Genomic DNA, 13,410 nt, shown 5'->3' with positions numbered 1-13,410 from the left:
AATGAAGTAAAAAAAATGTTAAAGGCAGCGTTAGGGGATAAAACAAGGACATGTTGGATTAAGTCGTTATGATGTGTTTCGATAGGGTTTCCTGTTGAACATGAGCATTTTTTATTTGTTATCCCCCGCCGCAAGTTTAGTGGGAAGCAGGGGATATAGTATTAGGCTCCGTCCGTCCATCCGTACGAATTAGAATATCTTAAGAACCGTTGACTAGATTCTTTTCATATTTGTGACCTAGGTTCATCACAGTATAAGAAAGGCCCCGTTTAGGTTTGGTGACCTTGACCTTCATTTCAAGGTCACAAGGGAACTTTAACATTTTACTCTGGTCAGCGAGATATCTCAAGAACCGCTCACTAGATTTTCTTCATATTCAACACCAAGCTTTATCTAGGGAAGGTGCAGGTCCCAGTCGATTTTGGTGACCTTCACTTAATTAAGATTTCAGTATGTTAAATTGCATGTTAAGATAGTCAACAAGATATCACAAAAACCATTCACTGGATTTTTTTCATATTTGACACCAAGCTTCATCTAATGAAGGTGCATGGCACAGTCATTCTTTTTCAAAGAGATCGTCCTTGGGGAACATATATGCATTTTCTGCGGCTGAAAATGTCATGTGACAGTTGTATCAATGTTTTAATAAAAATATTGTACAATAAATAAAATCTTTTTTATCTATTATACGGCCCCCACCACTTGGAGTTACCTCCCTGCTACGCATGCGCAGCCAACAAGGTAAGCACCTAGGCCTGTATCATCATTCCTTCTGCTGTCACTCAAGCGTTCACACGTGTTCTGAGTTACTAAGCTGATTTACTTCTCTTGTGAAGAATGTCTGAGACTTCAACAACTGTATGTATGGTCTTTATTCGTTCTTGAAAAAGAATAAGAACAGTTTTATTGACTTTGCAGTCTGTTATTTCTCATTTATGTGACTTTGTATTAATTTTTACGCTAGCTTTTCCGTGGTTTATGCACGTGTTGCTATTCCATGGCGGGAAGTTTAGCGTGCCACTTGGTTGAAATATTGCGTTATTAACCAAGTATTTCATGTCGCGTGGTCGCATTCACATACTTTTCAATGTTTTGTACGTGTATATTTATGCTGCTGTGTTCCGCCGTTAGCTACATGCTTGCGTGTTTGCTTTCAGGCGTTTACTGGGTGTACTGTCTGTGGGAAGAATATCCCGAGAGCTGATAGGCATGACAAATGCTTGTGCTGTTTAGAGAGAGCGGGGCATAACCCTGAAATCTGCGAACTCTGTCTGGCCTTTTCCCCTCGGGCCCAGAAGAGATGGGCGGCTGATTTCCTTCTTTATAAGGAATTGTGAGAGGCTGGAGGGGAACTGACCCAGGAGGTCCCCCCGTCCAAAGACAAAAAGGCTAAACAAGCTAAACCTAAGTCTTCGCATAAGTCGCATTCCCAATCTCAATCCCAATCTAGTGGTTTTGATATGTGAATAATCACTCAATTGTTTCAGCAGCACATGGACTCCATGTAGTCCCTTGTTCATGAGGGGACCAAGAGTAGGATCGCCGAGTCCGGCTCGATCCCTTAGCCTGGAGGTGACTGTTGATCCTTTGCCTTTGGCTTTGGGTCCAGACGCCCGGAGGGGGCGGGTTCGCTCCCAGTCCCCCTCTCGGTGCTGGCGCATGGTCCGTTGAGGATTCCTGGGGTTCCGGTCCCTGCGCCACCCCGCCCCATGAGAGCGGAGGAGCCGGTTCTGCCCGGTCTTCCTCCCGTGTCTCGGGACCGGGGTTTGAGTGTTGTGTCAGTTGCCGGAGCGGGGAGTTCCTTCGGCTCTTCACTTTCGGGGCGTCTGTGGCTCGGCCTCCCAGCGGGTCAGGCTTTGGCTCCTCTTCACGAGGAGACCCGAATTCTGACTTGGGCTCGGTTGCCGAGTCTATGGAAGTTGGGGAGGTCGAGGAGTCGGAGGGTACTTTCCGTTTCTTGTCGGCTCTCCGGGAGGTTAGGCAACGTATTGTCGAGTATATACCCCAAGCCGCGGTGCCAACATGTCGCTCGGACTCAACTGAGTTCCGCCTGCCGGGCGAGGCGTTTGCTACTAGGCAACCCTCGCAGACAAAGCTCCGTATCTTGCCTTCCCTGGTGCAGGATGTGATGGATCCCCTCCTGATTGGGTCACGCCTCCGGTTCGATTTACCTGAACTCGTTAAGAGGTACCAGCTCGGGGATGATTCTCTGTTCTTTGTGCCGGTGGTTGATGAGTGCGTGTTCACTTCGGTGCTCACTTCGGTTGGCCTCAGGGGAAGCTCGGCTTCCTCAGGTGCAGCTCCGGCTGCTAAGCAAGGGCGGTTAGTTCCACCATTTGCCCTAGCGGGCGCCCCCCTGCAACAGGCATACCGGACTTACAAGGAAGTCTACTGGAATGCCATGCACCAGGTGAGGGTGGTGGTCCACGAGGCCTACCTTTCCTCTATCAAAAGGTCGGCTCTGGAGACAGAAGGGAGCACTGGGGACGTTTCCCCGAATGTTGTTCTGCTTCGCCAATTATCCGAAGTGCAGGCCCACCTGACGCGAGACTCTTTGCGGTCTGCCGCGTCTACGGTGATGTGCGCAGTCATGGGGATGCGCAAGCTGTGGCTGTCTACGTCCCGTTATTCGGCAGCAACACAGCAGACCTTGCAGCAGCTACCTCCTTCAAGGACTCTAAGGCCTTGTTGGAGCAGCCGCGGGTTTCTCGCTCCCGCGCTCCTGTAGCGGGTTCCTCCCTACGCCATGTGCCGGCTGGCTTCGGCCCCTGGGCAGGCGTAGGAGGAGGAGCCGTCCCGCCAAAGGTAAGGGCAAGGAGCAGTCCTCTTCGTCTGGTTCCCAGCAGCCTTTTCGCGATCACGAGGCTCTGACCCGTGGGTCCGTCTCAGTCAGTTCAACTGCAGGGGACCACTCACGCCCTGTTACCACACGTCCCAGTGGGGGGCCGCCTCTCTCTATTCCTGCCGGAGTGGGAGAAGGCTACCAGCAACACTTGTGTGCTATCCGTCGTCAGTATCTGCCATCTACCACTGTGGAAGCGAGGCCCGCCAGAGTTCACTGGCATACGTCGCACTCCGGTGCCGTCAAGGCGGGTATACTGCGAGACGAAGTTCAGGCTTTGCTGAACAAGTCCGCAATAGAGCGCATACCACCAGGCTAGGAACAGGCGTGGTTTTATTCCACGTACTTCCTCGTTCCAAAGAAGGACGGCGGGTTCCATCCCATTCTCAACCTCAAGGGGTTGAATCGCATGCTAGAGGTTCCATCCTTCAAGATGGAGACACTTCGCTCGGTGATCACCTCTGTTCAGCCCGGCGATTGGCTTACGTCGATCGACCTAAAGGATGCGTATCTACACGTGCCAATTTATCCATCGTTCAAGCAGTACCTCCGGTTCTCTTACGACGGGATGTATTAGCAATTCATGGTCTTCCCCTTCAGCATATCCACTGCCCCCAGGGTGTTCACCAAGCTCATGTTAGTGCCTGCTACCCTCGCAAGGTCGCAAGGAAGGCGTTGTTACCCTTACCTAGACGACTGGCTGCTCAGCGCTCTAACTCAGCCAGCGAGCCTAGACTAGTGTGGATAATCAACCTCAAGAAATCCGACCTGGTACCCACCCAGGACTTGGTTTTTCTCGGGGCGAGGTTCCCAACTCACAAGGGTCTTGTCTCTTTGTCGCCCGACCGGGTCACCAGAGTACGGGAGATGGTGTCTTCGTTCCTCTTCCAGCCCCAGGCACGAGCGCAGACTTGGCTCCGTCTACTGGGTCATATGGCTGCAACTATCTCTGTCGTGTGGCAGGCGTGGTTGAAGATGCGCCCTATACAGTAAGCTTTGGCGAGTCTGTGGGCTCACTCGGAGGATCTGGAGCAGTGTCTCACAGTCCCTGGGTGGTTGTCTCCTCACCTTCAGTGGTGGACCAATGTTGGGAATCTCTCCAAGGTGCTGTGGGCGTTCCTGACTCTACCACTCATTCCCCGGGTCCTCTCCCAGCTGTCCACCGAGCCAGTTCGGCTACTTGTGCTACTGGCACCACTATGGCCGTCACAGAGCTGGTTTCCGGTAATTCTCACGTTTCTGGCGCAGCCTCCTGTTCTATTACCTTTGCGACCGGACATCCTCACTCAGAACGGCGTGCTATACCCCAATCCAAGGATTCAGTGGGTGGCTTGGCCTCTGTCAGGTCTAGCCTCGAAGCACGCGGAATTCCTGCAGCAGTTGCAGACACAATTCTGGCTTCGAGGCGGGATTTGACAAACGTTCAACATGAGGATAGGTGGTCCCGCTATGTGCGCTGGTGTTCATTTAGGGGGATTGCAGACCCCTTTTCTGCGGATTTAGTCCGAGTATTGGAGTTATTGCAAGCTCGTTTGGAAGAATGCTTGGCGGCTTCGACCATTCGTGGCTATTTCCACTTTCCACACCCCTGTCGATGGTGCTCTTCTCGGGCAGCACCCTCTTATGCAGCGCTTTTTAGCTGCCGTGGATCGGGTTCGATCTGCTGTCAGGCGAACCAGCCCACCTTGGGATTTGTCAATCATGCAAGATTGGCTGTCGAGGACTACGTTCTCACGTCTATCGGCTATTTCCATACAGATGTTAACATGGAAGGCCGTATTTCGGGTGGCGGTAACATCTGGGCGAAGGGTCAGCGACTTACATGCTATGTCTGCAGACCCGGCGCTGACTGTGTTCCATCCAGGTCATGTCAGTATTAGCCTCCCGGGTACTTACCGTTTGAAGATCGATCACGTTTTCCATGTGACAGCTCCTATCGAACTTCCTACTCTTACCCAGCCTTCCACATCGGGGACCTCTGCAACGAGCACTCACCCGTTGGATGTGTGTAAGACTCTCAAGGTCTATATCAAACGAACACAAGGGATCCGTATGGGTACCCATCTGTTCTGCTGTTACGGTGGCGGGTAGGCTGGCATGCCGGCTAGCAAACAGACCCTATCAGGCTGGCTTGTATCGGTCATTTGGGCTGCTTATCAGGCTAAGGGCAAGCCTCCCCCCTGAGGGGTTGAAGGCTCACTGTCATGGCAGTGGCCACGTCAAAGGCTTTTGCATTGGTACTGCCCATTGAAGAGATATGCTCTGCCGCTATTTGGAGCAGGCCTAGCACTTTTATCAGGCACTATCAGCTCGATACACATTTACGTGATCGTGCGCATTTGGCCGTTCTGTTCTCTCCAGTGGACAGTGTCCTGCCACCCTGACCGAGTGAGTCTTGGTTATCTGGACAGTTGATGCTGCTTTCAATTGTGTATCATTGATATATCCGCTGTAATCATATTTAACTCCTTTCGATTCTCTCAGGATATTATGGTTGGTTGTGAGTTAGGTTTCCCCCTTACGGTGCTCTTATAATAGATTCACGATGTGGGCGGTTTTTTTTACTTTCGCACTGTGTGCGAATTGCTTTGCTTAACCTATGAGGTCGGCTCTTAGTACTTTCCTCCCTATTGGTTACCCTCCCATCATGCCTCTCACGGAAGCTTTGGGACACGTGACAGGTGAGTGTTGTGGCGTCTGTTACATTCTTCCTAATGATCGCTATTTATGTGTACTTTGACAGAATTCCCTCCTCCCTAGCCTCCGTTCTTTGGGAGTCTGAGTTAATGCATATATGTACCCCAAGGACGATCTCTATGAAAAAGGATTAGCTAACCCTGTAGAGGTTTCCAATTCTTTGAAGAGAATCGTCCTTGGGGTAGGGCCACCCACCTCCCCGCAATTCTGTTCACTGATTTATTCAGCAGAAGGAATGATGATACCTTGCCTTACCTGGTTGATGATGATACCGGGCCTTACCTGGTTGGCTGCGCATGCGCAGCAGGGAGGTAACTCCACGTGGTGGGGGCCGTATAATAGATAAAACAGATTTTATTTATTGTACAATATTTTTATTAAAACATTGATACAACTGTCACCTGACATTTTCAGCCGCAGAAAATGCATATATGTACCCCAAGGACGATTCTCTTCAAAGAATTGGAAACCTCTACAGGTTTAGCTAAATTTTGGTGACCTTCACATAATTTTCAAGGTCACTGCAACACTTTGAAGATTTCAGCATGTTAACCTGAATTCACTGGATTTTCATCATAGACTTTCAAGAAGTCCCTTGAATGTTTTTCAATAAGCAATGTCTTTAGTACCATTTTTGCATATTTCATACACTATGACATTCATCTCAAGGTCAAAGTCAGTCTTGAAAATATTTGTGTGTTTGAACAACTAAAGAGAAGATATCAAGAGAGGTTGACTGGTCATGTTTTTGTTGACATTTAACTTCATCTTAAACTTTCATTACTTTTTAAGTTTGATTTGATAATTTGCGATGGGGGATTATGTCACCTTAGTGACAATGCTTGGTGTTGTTAAATTTTCCAGCTGTAAGATGGCAGTCTGTAACTAATCAAATCTGGACCTGAGCCCCGTTTCACAAAGCTATCGTAGTGCTGCAACTGTTGTATGTCCATAGACTTACGTCAGTCATAGCGCTACAATAGCTCTGTTAATTGGGCCCAGAAGTCAGTGATTGACATCGCTGTGAAAAACCGTGTTAGGATCAGTCTTTAGCCATCAGGTGGTCGAGCTCCCGAGCTTGGTTGACACATGTCAACAATTCCTTGCTGCTAAGATCGATGCTCATGATGTTGATCACGGGATTGTCTAGTCCAGACTCTATTATTTACAGACCGTTGTCAAATAGCTGGAATACTGAGTGTGGCAAACCAAATATCTGTTTTCCTGAATTCTGTATGCCATGATGACATGGACAACTAACAGAGCAATTAATGTTGGTTTATTAATGACAATGTGTTGTTGCAGTGGATCGCTAACCCAGTGACAGACATGTATGCTGATTCTGTTGTCACAGTCATCCTCAGAGCAGAGAAAGATCCAATGCCCCAGAAAAGTAAGTGTATCTGTCTCAGACTTGAACTTGTAGTCTGTAGCTCTGTGGAGCAGGTGATTGACTAGGGACTAGTTGTGACTGTTTGCTTGAAATGTCGCTGAAAGGCAAGTCTCTATATTATGAGGTTGATGACTACAGTGATACCCCGGTTACCCCGACACATTGTTTTTTTCATTAATCCTCCGGATAACTGAACATCCAGATATCTGGATTTCTGTCATCCAGGCTCTGGAGTTGAAACGGTAGCGAGCATATACTTCTGGTTTAAAATCACTTCCAAAACAGCATGGTCATTTTGATTTGCCAATTACAATTCACTCAGTGTGAGATAGGCCTACTAATCACCACCAATACCCTGCTGATTGGTCATTAATCCGTATTAGCAAACCTTGTCTCGTGTCAAGACACGCAGAAGATCAAAGCTTCGTGTGGATGAGTGAGTCAATTTTGTGTTGATTTAGCCATTTTTTTGGGTAAAATGTACCGCCCGGAAACGGAAACTGCATATCCATTATAGACAGTCACTTTTATACAGTAAGAGACTGTATTTTATGGAAACTGACCGGATGGGGAGGTCCAACTATCATTTAGTGATGATATACAAACTTGTATTATGAATATGATCTGATATCATTGTTACTATCAACAGCAAGACCGCCTCCGTGGTGGAGTGGTTAGAGCGTCCGCCCAGAGAGCGGAAGGTCGCGGGTTCGATCCCCGACCGCATCATACCAAAAGACGTTAAAATATGGTACTTGTTGGTCCTTGTCTGGCGTTCGGCATTAATGGGTACATCAAGGACTGGTCGGCTCGGAGTCAGTATAATGTGTCTGAGTGGGGTATTCATGCTTGACTGCGGCATGGTATCTCAGTGGGCTAGCACTATTAAACCAGCTTAAGTCTGGGCTAGTACAAGCAGCCGCACATACACATACACATACACACACATGCACATCGTCATATGAGCGAAATATTCTCAAGCACGACGTTAGACCCAATTTTACCTCACCTCACCTCACCTCATCAACATCAAGCCGCACAGATGCTTCACTGGCTCAAAGTCATGGCTGTATTGGCAAAATTTGTATTGCAATGACTGCCAGTACTTCTTTATACTGGTCCTTCGTTGTTCCGCAAAGCTTTGTGGAACAGGCCCTGGGACTCCACACATAAAGGTATTGTATCAGCTATGGTTTGAATGGAACTAAGGGATGGAGTTTGTTGTTGCAGACGTCCCCGCAGTGATGGTGGTGGACCGCAGCCACTTTCAAGAGTGTGTGATGGACATGATGAAGGAGATGTTCGGACAGGCCAGCACAGGGAAGCTAATCAAAAACAACAATCTCACAGTTACAGTGGATGAAAAAACAGCAGTGATCAACTTAGAGACTCAGGTGTGTAACTGAGGCCCCGTTGGTTAGAATGGGTACCAAGCAACACATAGTTGTCATAAGAGGTGGCTAAATGGATGGGATGGTCAGGCTGAGACCACTGCTTATATCCCTTGATTATTTGACCCAGGGTATATTATTTACAAGCCATTGCAACATTAAACTAAAAACACGCTCAAATGAGTGTCCTAGTTTTCCAAGGCATGGCAGTTACCTGTGCAGCTTTAAATCCCTCTCAGGGAAAAGCCCCCCTCCGTGTTGTAGTGGTTAAAAAAAAAGCATCCCCCCTCGAGAGTGGAAGGTGATGGGTTTGATCCCCAGCCATGTCATACCAAAAGAAGTTACAATATGGTACTTGTTGTTCCCTGCCTGGCGTTCGGCATTAATGGGTAAAACAAGGTCTGGTCGGTTCGGAGTGTCATGCTTATCTGCAGCATAATATCTCAGCGAGCTAGCACTATAAAACCAGCTTAAGTCTAGGCTAGTACAGAATTGATCTTCAGTAACCCATGCTTGCCGTAAGAGGCGACCACGGAATTGGGTGGTCAGGCTCGCTGACTTGGTTGACACTTGGTTTATCCAAATTGCATAGATCGATGCTCATGCTGTTGATCACTGGATTGTCTTGTCCAAACTTGATTATTTACATACCACCATCATGTAGCTGGAATATTGCTCATTGTGGCGTAAAACTAAACTCACTCATTCACTATTCATACTATCAGTCATTCAGTTGTACAGTGCAGACTGATTATGTAGGTGTTTGTATTTGAGGGATGGTGGTTATCAATGGCAGGCACAGGTCAAGACATCGTAATTCCTTGTTGAGATATACTGCTTCAGGTCATTTTATGGACTCATAGTTTCAGATATAATTACATTATTTTGCAGGAGGTTCAGTGTGAAGACGAAGCACTCCAACATGTGATACAGAACTCCGTCACAAGGTTGTACCAGGCAATTACACCTCTCAAGGTGGGATGAAGAACAGTTGGGATGCTGACAAGATATCCTAACATAGCCACTTCTTTACAAGGCATAACCCCAAAGATTCAGCATTCTCTGCCCTCAGTATCAGTTCGTGATTTTGGCAAAGCAGGGATGTCATTCTATGGGAATGGTGACCATATTTTGACACACAAGTCAAAGGACCAATTTGAAATGTGCAAAATGTACATGTATGTCTTTGCAGATGGACATTTAACACAAGTTAAAGGTTATCACAGCAAAAGGTACTTTAAAAAGGAATCGTGTTACATTACATGTTGATACATATGCTTCAACCACTGAGCAACATGATTACAGATTGTAAGAAGGCAATGATTCAGAATACGTCCGTTAAAGTTCAAGCTGTGAATGTTTCTGGTGCTTCAGGTGAAATCAACAGCTAGATAAGAAAACCAGAGTGAAGTTTAAATGAATCATGCAGTTTCCAATTATTGTATCCGATGTTGTGGGATGAGTTCCTTGCACTATACAGTGTATATCTTGGGTCTTTTATTATACATCATTATGATCTCATCATCATGAGAAGTGAGTGAATTGATTGTAAATAAATTAAAGGAATTGTGACTTATGGTTGTGATTATTTTATTGGTTGGTTTGTTGTTTAACATGGCACTGAGCAATACTCCAACTAAAAGGTTGCAGTCTGTAGATAATTAAGTCTAGACCAGAAAATTCAGTGATCAACAGCATGCCCTCAATCAGCATCTTTGGGTGATGGAAGATAACATCTTTTTGCAAAAATGATGTTTTGAATTTGTAGCATCAACTCTTGACTGTTAGGATTTTCATACTAAAAACTAAAGTAATAGTTGAAGTTTCAAGGAGAACAAGGAAAAGGGGTTGGTTTGGGCCCACAAGATCTGAATGATTGGATATATAGAGGATACTAAACGACCTTCGAGTTTAGTATTCTGCTGTTTATTACGCTCCAACCTAGATTCATAGAAACTGCCTACAGTGTGATCACTCAGCTTTCGACGAGTCAAGCAAAATTCTAAAACCATTGTGACTGAGGTATTAGCATTGTGACGTCATAACTGTAAACCATAATGACGTCATAGGTCTAGCGGTATTACACTAAAGTACTGTCAGAAATGCTAGAAAAATGCTTTTTGACTCATATTTAAAATTCAGAGGTATTACAGTTACTTAAATAACAAATATCACTTTAAGAAACATCTACCTAATGTAGACCCAGGGTATAAATTTTGAGACATGCCCTAAAATGTGTTTTTTACTGATGAAAATACCAAAAACTTAGAAATATAAGCGGTAGTGGGACGTTATTTGATACAAACTTTAACTGCCTGTGTTACGTCATCAGCATGCATGGTATCGACAGGTGAAATTGACACTTGAGCACACGCTCGGGGGAAGGGTCATCTCAATAGATGTTTTCTTCAAAATGTTGAATGTATGTACGTATAGTACAAGTGTTGGTTATGTAAGGGATCATATGATATCCACATTTCGCACACCAACAATACCTATATATATATATATATATATATATGTGAGTGTGTGTGTGTGTTATCTTATCGATTGATTGTAGAAATGTGCAACGGTTTAATAAATGTTTTGCATGTCAACAGTATATTTGATTGCAAAAATATGGATGTAATTCGGTCAGTTTAATCTAGTTGTGAACATTGGCCAAAGATTTAACGAAGTCACTGGTATAGCTTCTAGCTTTAGACTATATATATTCTTCTTCTCATAAAGTTTGTAGACTGCCCGTCTAAGTACTCCCTTGTCAAAGTTGTCAAGGATGGTTTTACGTCCCGGTTTTGCTCTTGAGACGGTCCCTGTCTTATCTGATTTGTTTACAATATTGTAAACTTGTTGGTAAGACATACCAACAGCTCTACAAGTTCTGTAATAAACCTTTTCTAAACTAATGAAAGGTATACCTCTCTCTTTTAAACCTTATAATCGACTGCAAGTAGTTGGCCATAGTGAACGCTGTGATAAAGATGTGCATGCATGACGAGAAACTTATTTATCAAGGCTTAACATTTATATTAATATTTCTTCAATAAAGAAACGATAATAAATTAAAGTAACATTTATTTGTTTAAGAAAAAGGCTAATTCATATTTTTACACCACCTGTATTATTAGCATTAATGTAAAGACTATTTCAGATTTCTATTGTTGAACTCTGAAAAAATCTTGAGTTGTTGTTTTGGTACCAAATTCTCTCCTGTAAACTGCCCTTTAAATGCATGGGAATGTTAAATCAATTGAAATAAAAATTAGGTACACTATAGGCGAGTTGATACATTGACAATATAGTACATTTATCACCTTTATAAAGATATTAAGGCTGAAAAGCATTTTTTTTAGCATTTCCGACAGTACTTTAGTGTAATATTTTGGGGGCTGCAAAACGTTATGTAAACATGAAAACCTCTACTCATGGAGTAACTGCATCTCAAACGTGCACTACAAACGTTATATGCGCTGAAGTTCGCCATGTGCTTTTGCAAAGGGACGTCACTCTAAACAACATTTGAAATCTTCATTTAGGCCCATAGGCTTAATAACGGGAAAATATCCTGATTTTAATACCGTGGGCGTAATTACGAGTGGGCTTAGATATGGGAAATCCCGGTACGTATGTAACTTTATTTTGGCCAAAGCATTTATTTGTCTGTCACTCCTATTCGTAACCAGAAAATAATTGATCAAATAGAAATACTATTTTCCAATATAATTTTCTGTTTTCCAAAACTATTTCAAGCCATGTAAACTCAAACTGAACTTCAGTGACAATTCCAAAATTCTATGACCACATGAACCCTGTATTATGAAATAAACTGGAAGGTTTACATAGGATGTTTATGTCAACCCTGTCCTCAGCTCCACATAATAGTTGGTGACACGAGTAAGGATAATGGACAAACGATTCTTTTGAACAGTCTAACTTAATCCAAAACGCCACTCCAGTTCATGGTCACTTTTCGAATCTCCTGAAGACCATATATACTTCCAACAGTCACAGTAAAATAACAGTCTCATTAAAACATCTCCATGTTCGCTGCTGTATCAAGCATGGAGGTCTGACCGAATATAATTGGGTATGTTCCACAAATAAATGCCCCTTTTGAAGCCTTCTTTATTTGCTTAGTAAAGCTACAAATTTCAGTACACTTTAGTATCAGACCTACTGAATTTACACGATTTCACATTTTGAAAGTTTCAGAGAGAACTTCATGTAAAGTAGAAGCACCACAATATCTGATGATTACCTTTTGTTAGAGCAATTCTAACCCATATATTCACAGGTCAGTGGTACAATTACTAAGATCTGTTTGCTTGAATTGGCTGAAGCCAGCCCTGTATTTGATTTGCTTAGTACCTGTATATATTTAGGGGTGGCCTGTACATTTGTACAGGTGGTCTGTATGTACTTTTGGATGGTCTGTATTATGGGTGGCCTGTACATTTGTACAGGTGGTGTGTACATATTTATGGATGGCCTGTACGCATTTATGGATGGTCTGTATGTATTTAGAGGGGGTCTATATGTATTACAGGTGGCCTGTACGTATTTATAGATTGTCTGTATGTATTAATGGGTGGCCTGTATGTATTTATGGATGGTCTGTATGTAATTGTCCCCCGCCGCAGCGTCTGTCCGTACGTACGTCCCGATTCTTGTTAACACGATATGTCATGAACTGTTGTACCCAATGTCTTCAAATTTGGGGTATTACGCAGACACCAGTCGATCTGCGTGACCATGACCTTATTTTCAAGGTCACCACGACACTTCGACCACTTTTCCAACTCTTGTTCACGCGATATCTCATGAACTGTTGTACCTAATGTCTTCAAATTTGGTGACAGCATACATTGGAGTATTATTACACAGACACCAGTTTATTTGGGTGACCTTGACCTTATCTTCAAGGTCACCACGATACTCTGACCGCTGATATCTCATAAACCATTGCACCCAATGTTTCAAGTATGTTGACAGCCTACATTGGGTGATTATGCAGACACCAGTCATTTCAGGCATCTTGTATGTGACCCAAAAATACAAAGTAGTAAATATAGATATTCCATTCT

At 44.4% G+C, this 13,410-nt stretch overlaps 1 protein-coding gene across 1 annotated transcript in view; it reads left to right on the top strand.

Annotated features, from left to right (window-relative positions):
* The window catches only part of LOC124256157 (cleavage and polyadenylation specificity factor subunit 3-like), a 28,161-nt gene extending 18,263 nt beyond the window's left edge, over window positions 1-9,898 (top strand). The window contains 3 exon segments of the mRNA XM_046690114.1: window positions 6,848-6,935; window positions 8,166-8,329; window positions 9,218-9,898. Coding sequence (XP_046546070.1) covers window positions 6,848-6,935; window positions 8,166-8,329; window positions 9,218-9,310 — 345 coding nt within the window. The 3' untranslated portion in view covers window positions 9,311-9,898.
* Window positions 9,899-13,410: the final 3,512 nt, after the last annotated feature.

The sequence above is a fragment of the Haliotis rubra genome, unplaced genomic scaffold (assembly GCF_003918875.1).
Source record: "Haliotis rubra isolate DU_JTF1 unplaced genomic scaffold, ASM391887v1 Scf62, whole genome shotgun sequence".
In the NCBI taxonomy this organism is placed as follows: domain Eukaryota; kingdom Metazoa; phylum Mollusca; class Gastropoda; order Lepetellida; family Haliotidae; genus Haliotis; species Haliotis rubra.
This window is presented reverse-complemented; position numbering and strand designations above follow the sequence as displayed.